General features: G+C 40.0%; 2 protein-coding genes across 3 annotated transcripts in view; one reads left to right on the forward strand and one right to left on the reverse strand.

Annotated features, from left to right (window-relative positions):
- LOC122246048 (BTB/POZ domain-containing protein KCTD9) overlaps positions 1-7,500 on the forward strand; it is a 454,156-nt gene that overhangs the window by 287,726 nt on the left and 158,930 nt on the right. The window lies entirely within an intron of this gene.
- Positions 4,073-7,500, reverse strand: part of Ccm3 (programmed cell death protein 10 Ccm3) — a 13,206-nt gene continuing 9,778 nt past the window's right edge. Inside the window, exon 5 of the mRNA XM_043023336.2 lies at positions 4,073-6,150. Coding sequence (XP_042879270.1) covers positions 6,066-6,150 — 85 coding nt within the window. The 3' untranslated portion in view covers positions 4,073-6,065. The remainder of the gene's footprint in view (positions 6,151-7,500) is intronic.

Raw genomic sequence — 7,500 nt, forward strand, 5'->3', positions numbered from 1 at the left:
CAGCATTGAAGTATATACAGATTATGGAACCAACAGTCTAAGGGCGGCCGTAGGAGGCGAGGGGCCCAATTGAGAACAGTTTTGGTGGGCCCAGCAGGTTTCCAGCCAAATTGGTCTGTATATCTATGGTAGAATGGGAAGCAATCGAAATATTCGTGTGCCCGTGTGGGTACATGTGTTCATTAACATATTTTCATTCTTCAAAAAATGCATTCTAGGTAATAGATTACACACGCGCAGGGCCGCTTTCCATCCTGATATGACCCTCGCGGATGCCAGCTCGCAGCTATGTCGACGAGAAGAGGGGTTCGGCGCGGCGCGAATCCCTGCTGGATCGTATAATTGTAAAGAAAGCACTATGCCACTTGACACCCCCAACTATTGTTTATATATCTGGGGTATGCAGTACCTTCTCTGTTCGCCGCCTGCTCTAACATTTTTGAAAATTACAACATGCCTCTGCCTTCATTTTATGCCTACACTTGCCATCAGAAGCACCGGTCATTCCAAATCGTAAATTGCAAGGACCGATAAAAGGGTAGGGTTAGCGGGGCAGCTTCCCCTTTCTTTCTCTTTTTTTTTTAGTTAATACAGAATTAAAACCAGTAACGTGTACACACATACAATAAAGCAGAGCCACAGTAGAGGTACGTCCGAAGAGGAGAGCGTGAAGCGTCGAGCTCGTTAAGACCATTGCCACAGTAATGGTCGAGCGACATAGCTATATTAATCACACCAATTGTACTAAGAGTAAAAACAGAAATCAGTGTAAATGTCTTTGCGCTTTAGGAGGTTTGTAAAGGGATGTTTTGAATGTCTTAAGACTCCTTATCCTTCATTACCAATTGTGTTACAAAGGCTTTTGAACAACGCACAGAAAACAGCACGTTTTATTTTATCTCCCCCTTTCCCCATCTCTTGCAGTCAAGCTACGTATATGGGAGGGGGGGGTATATAGGTTAGTTAACCTTATGTGGTATACACGGATAACCGATCATGTTTATCTGCTGTGAATATTGCAATGATCAAGAACATCGATTTTATTATGTATCCTTTACCAATTGGTATAAGAATCAATTTATTTTCCTTCAAACCCTCAAAGGCCAGTGCCACCTCATTACTGTCAGTAAGTGGTACTGGCTTGATCAAGGGAAGAGCATGAATGAGCAATAGAGAGAACACCTAAGCGATCTACGCAATAGACCATCAACATTTGATGGTAAAACCGTTGACTCAACTCATGGAATATCTTGACGTTCCGCCCTCTCTCTAAGAGGTCTGGAAAGCCATTGAGGGAAGTCCAGGAAAGGAGAGGGGGAGGAGGAAGACGTACCATAGGAGCTCCCTGGTGTAGCAAAGCTGAGTGTGACCGACACCTGAAAAAGCGTTGCTCGACTGGTGGTCATCATCTCCGAGACAAATCTAACAGAAACTGAATGAGCCTTCTGGATGCAGATGGCCGTGCAGGCTGTTTTCATAGACTTCATCAAATTCTTCGGCACCGAAGGCTGCTCCTTTTTAATTAGGTCATTGCTTGCATCCTCGATCATCCTATGAATTATCTTAATGGTAAAGTCTACCAGAAGTATATCTTAGATGGATCGTTGTTTGACTTATGACTCCTTAAAGCAAAAGCCAAGACTATAGATCAACTATAGATCTCCAGCACATTTGCAACAACTTTGCTGACGTCTCTCGAGTTTTTGGCTTGACTGTTAGTCTGAGTAAGACAGGACCTCCATCAGCTAGGATCTGGTTCTATTGCCCCAGCTCCCCAGCTCCACTGACAGTACCCAGCTGAAGACACTGGAGTCATTCTAGAACGTGAGCAGCAGCATCTCCAGTGACGAATCATTGGACAAACAGATCAATACGAGGATCTGCACAGCTAGCCAACCACTCAGCTTCCTGCATTCGATGGTGTTGAACCACTACTGTATCTGGCTGCTAATCAAACTATTGGAGTACAAACTAGTTGTCAGTTTATATTTCCTTTACGGATGCAAGATTCACTGGCAGGACAAGGTGACCAACCTTAAAATCCTACAGAACTCAGAGCTCTAGCACTGAGGCCATGATCATGAAGCCTAAGCTTTATTTTGATATGCCAGGATGTTTCGCTACTCCTCTACAGCAAGCTGCATTAGGGCCATGGGTAGCAGGGCCTTTTTCTACAGTTCAGTAACATTCACCCCAAGGAACTTCGGGGGCAGATGAGGACAGGATGAGATGGCGAGTCACCACCAAATGCACATGTCAAGCCTTCAAGGACCCTTGCTGTCAATATCTCTAGGGCCTGTGAGGAGGTATCACTGGGTGGTGGACAGCCCCTTCCTGGGGTACCTGCCATTGAGGGCATCCAAAGCCCCATTTTCCAATGTTGTGCATCATATCTACTGAATGGACAGCATTGATGCTCTTTTATTCATTGGATGTGATGCACAGTGTACATATACATATATATATATATATATATATATATATATATATATATATATATATATATATATATATATATATATATATATATATATATATATATATATACACACATGGTCTAACTGTTGCAACATTGCCCATGTATTCTTAAAATATTGCTCACAAAAAGCATGTCATATAAATACAGCATAGCAGTTTTTAGACCTTGAACCATACGGCTTAGCCCAGGCCTGAAATCTTTAGGTTTACAACTGTACCAGTGTAAATTAAATGCAAGACATCAAACTATTTTATCAATGATTTTGGTCAGGTGCACAGGCTAGCTATCACAATGCGATACCTGCTTGCTTGCATTATTTTTAATTTTTTCAATTTTCTGATGAAAGATCAACCAATCAAGCTTGAAGACCTTGACATTCATCCCTAGCAATAGCACAGCAGCAATTGGGATGTAGCATACAATATAGCTTACCCCAGTTTACACACACATAAAGGAATAAAAAAGATTATTAATCCTCAATAATAATCTCCCATGTTATTGCACTTCCTTGTAAGCCGAGGTTCTGAGAAACTGATGACCAAAGATCATTTAGAATGAAAAGTTTCTATTCTATCTGAATCTTGAATAGGTTAAATAACAGGAATCCATGAAGAGGATATATTTATTGGTTCAAGGCTGCATACAAAACCCATGTTCACCTCAGTCCTCCACACACAAGAATCAACATGTACCTTATCTGACCAAATATAATTCTTATTGCTTGAAATTTTTCATAAAAATTTAAATGTATGTCTGTGTTTATGCATGTGTGTGTGTGTGTGTGTGTGTGTGTGTGTGTGTGTGTGTGCGTGTGCGTGTGCGTGTGCGTGTGAGTACATGTTTATAAATATGCTTATATTCTTAGAAAAAGAAAAAAAAGAAAAAAAAAAGAAGTCAAATCATTACTCTTGGTGCAGAGATTTCAGGAAGACCTCTGTTGCAATCAGCCACAACACAGAAGCTTCTTCAGATTGTAAAAAAGAAAAAAAAAAAAAAAAATCACTTGCATACAGATAAGGTCAGACACAGATGTTGCCGCGTTTGTTTCGCATGGAGACGCTTATGATTAAAGATTATGGAATGTGACTCTAAGCTGCTATCCTTTTGATCGCCACTCCTTTAACTTTGAGTGTTGTTCTGATTGTCAGTGTTGCAAAAAAAAAAAAAAAAAAAGAAGAAAAAAAAAAAAAAAATTGACCCACAAAGTTACCATGCTTGCCTTGGAAGGAGGAGAGGAGAGGTGTTGAGGGGAGGGGAGGGGAGGGGAGAAGAGGGGAAGTGAGGGGAGGAGAGGGGAGGAGGGGAGGGGAAGTGAGGGGAGAAGAGGGGAGGGGAGGGGAGGGAAGGGGAGGGGAGGAGGGGAAGAGTAATAAATATTTCTTTTTAAAATGCATCTCTTTTAGTGTTAAATGTACCTGACCCTTACCTGTGTACTTCCTGTGGCATTTTCTTTGGTTTAACAAAACGCTGTCGCCAAGAGTGTGCAATGTGCATGTCCAATAGACTCCCCAAACTGTGCCTTTAACTTTGCAAAGAAGAAGGAAGCGAAGAAGACGGAAAAGGAACAGAGGGAGAATGATTAAAACAAGGCAATAAAACCGGATACAGTACACAAATCTATATTGCAAAAATATAAGACTTACATACATACATACATGTAATAAAATAAAAATTACAATAAATCATCATAAAAGAGAGGAGAAAAGAGGAATGAAAGGGATGAAAGAGCAGCCATAATATGAGCTCAAAAATTACTGATGAGAGGCAGCACAACCTGGACCCCAGAGTTGATAAATAAAAGCTTTCCTCCGCAGGGGAGCACATATGCCAATCAACCAATCAAATAAGCAAATTATGCAGGCAAATGACCAATTAACTATATATTTATACATATATATGTTAATTAGGACTAGATCACAATAAATAAAAACAAATGAAATGGAATTAATATTGTATCTTAGGAGTTTCTCTTAGCTTGTGAAATTACTGGAAAAAGGGTGAGGAGGGAGGTAGGAAGGGAAGGAGGGAAGGGTGGGGGAAAAGAGAAGGAAAAGAGGGGAGAGAAGGAGAGAGAGGAAGAGATAGAATAAGATTAAACTTAAAAATAAAGAGGATTAAGACTCCACACAAAAGAATGTCATGACATTCATGAAGTATGAACTCCTGGATAAGAATTAGATGAACTAAAAAAAATAAATGATGAGAAGGCAAAATATGAAGAGAAAAAGAAATTTCTCTGCTGAAGAATACAAGAAAAATATACAGAACAATAAAAAAGGATAGAATCGCCAATGACGATAAAATAAAACTAAATTTTTCATAAACCTATGACAAAAGCCCAAGAAAACCCTGGCAAAGGCACTGCACATTTCTTGAGCCCCGCGTAACACTGGAATGTGTCGTGATTATTATCTTCGCATTCCTCTCCTGTTTCTGTACTGGTCTCTGGGTACAATGAACGACAAGCTTGGAGGAGTCCGACAAGGTTAGTCACAAAATAATTGCTTGGCTTGTCTTTGGTTTAAAAAATGAACCTCCAATAAAAACATCCCTCTGCACTGTTCATACTCATACAATTCTCTGACAAAGGCTCAAAGCACTGTACAATTTTAGCAAGGAGATTTAATGATATCCAAGAAGAAAAGAGAAGGAAATGAAAGATAGAGAAAGAAAACTGCTTATTTGTATGAAAAAGCTTTAAAAAAAGGGCCTAACATATATGAACATTAAACAGACTTATAAGAACCGGTAAAGCACACTAAAGAAAAGATAAACTTAGACCAATTTAATATACCATTTCTCAGAGCGCTGCTCATGTGAAAGCAGCCCAGGATAAAACCCGATATCACAAGTGCAACGGCAATATTGACAAAGCAAACAGAGTTGACAAAACTACTCTGTAATACATGCTGAATGAACATCTTGCACGTGAATCTGATCTAGATGCTCCTAGATCTCATTCGCAGGCTCTCTCTCATACTACATTCCATCACACTCCCACTGCATACTTTTTTTTTTTTTTTTTACTTCCACAAAGCATCGACTTCACTTTAAAATAGACAGCATATTCGTGATTTTCTTATGTTACAAGTTATGCATTATATACATTTAAGGCAAATACCTACTTTTCAAAATATATCCAACAAACTGCTCTATCTCTCTGATTTTTTTGTTTTTTTGTTTCTCTCTTTTTTATATATATATTAATATATAACAGTCACTAGCACGCCCAGCCACAGAGGAAAATCGAGGGTTTCCTTCCTCTTCACCGACACTCAGGACAGCGCTAGCGGGTCCCCTTTGTCCTGGTCTCCATTCTGATCCTCAGAGTCTCGGAGGCTGTTCTCCGTCCTTCTGCCTGTTGTGGAGCTGCCGGGAAGGGGGTGCGAGGGGGAGGGAGCCACTCCACTGTTAGAGTCTATTGGCAGGCGGGGGTGCTCGGTTCCAAAAGGGTTGGGGGTAGGGGGCATGAGGAGGGGACAGACGAGCAGGAGAAGGGAACCCAAGGACCCCCTGCCTCACTGTGCGGCACAAACCGATGTTTCTGGAGGAGACTGAGCGGGCAAGCAAGATAACCAGGTGGCTCTCACTCGCACTTGTCCTTGACGGTGAGCATGATGAGGTTGGTCTGGTGAATCAGGTAGGTGGCACTCACGAACACTGCATTGGCTCTGCAATAGTGACGTTGTTAGTTGTTTAGAATAACTAAATAAATATATGCAAGCATGAACGCAAATACACACACACACACACACACAAAAGAAAAATAAAAATAAAAAATGGACCTGATAACAAACAAATTCCAGTAAACATAATAATATGAACAAATAATAATAATAATAATAATGATAATAATGGTAACAGTGTCAGTAACAGTAATGATGATGATAATAACAAAAACAACAATAAAAACAATAAAAATGATAATAACAATAATAATAACAAAACTAATGCTAATAATATTAACCCATTGTGTACAGGTATTATGACATACATGATGCAGGAGCCTGATGACGCATGATGTACATGACATTTAGGTATTTAGGATCACTTTGTTATTTTATTGTGCTATGAATAATGAGTGAATGATAATGGCAACTGCAGTCATATAACTGCCATAATATTAAGCAAAATGGTTTTCACCTAACATCCAAAACCTAGACAGTACCACTTTCTTCTAGCACCAGAAGGAGAGAGAGCCTTGAATGGCACCCATCCATGGTCTCTGGCATATAGCAAGTTGCCGACCTCTTGCTCTCAAGTACTGCAGACAAAGGAAGTGCAGGCAGAACAAGAAGAGGAAGGTGACTCAAACCAAGCCCAATGTCTATAAAGTGCCCCTGTGGCAGTGGGGTACCTTTTACTGTGGCACTGTCAGTCATAAGCACAGGTTTCCTTCCTCTTCCCTATCTCTTCATATTATCTTGATTGTGGACATGTTTCATATTCATTCATAACAGCATATAAATATGAAAAAATAAAGTTGCTTTTTGTCCTCCCATAAAACAACAATATTTCTATCACACTGAGTATAAAGAAAATAATGGGCTGATATGGACCCTAAACTACAATTTTAGTCAACTGCAGCATTGATAGAGCCTATGATATGACAGATATAGGCCTCTAAATACAGTAAACACAAAAAATAAAACACAAAAATGGCTCTAGCTCTACAATGAATGACTAAAAGGGAGTGGGAAAAGTCAAGGTATGTTGCTGAAGCTGTCTCACTCTGAAATAAAACCCTTCCTGGAAAATTGGCAAACAAATCTGCCCCGTCCGCAATTAGTTAACCCATTATGTACGGGTGTCATGACATACATGTCGGCATCGATTAGGTCTAAAAGATGGAAGTCAATGCGTACATGATGCGACATCGGGATCTGCTCACAAATGAAGCACACACACAGTCTTTAAGTATTATGGCTGTAATGGTGCTAGCTTTAGAGCTACTGGGTTCCAAAGTCAGCCTTAACCACACTTTATGATGGATTTTTGAAAAAAATATTGTTTGGGCTAGT

This window comes from Penaeus japonicus, unplaced genomic scaffold, assembly GCF_977035675.1.
Source record: "Penaeus japonicus unplaced genomic scaffold, GWHDUDI00000001_assembly GWHDUDI00000040, whole genome shotgun sequence".
NCBI classification, from domain to species: domain Eukaryota; kingdom Metazoa; phylum Arthropoda; class Malacostraca; order Decapoda; family Penaeidae; genus Penaeus; species Penaeus japonicus.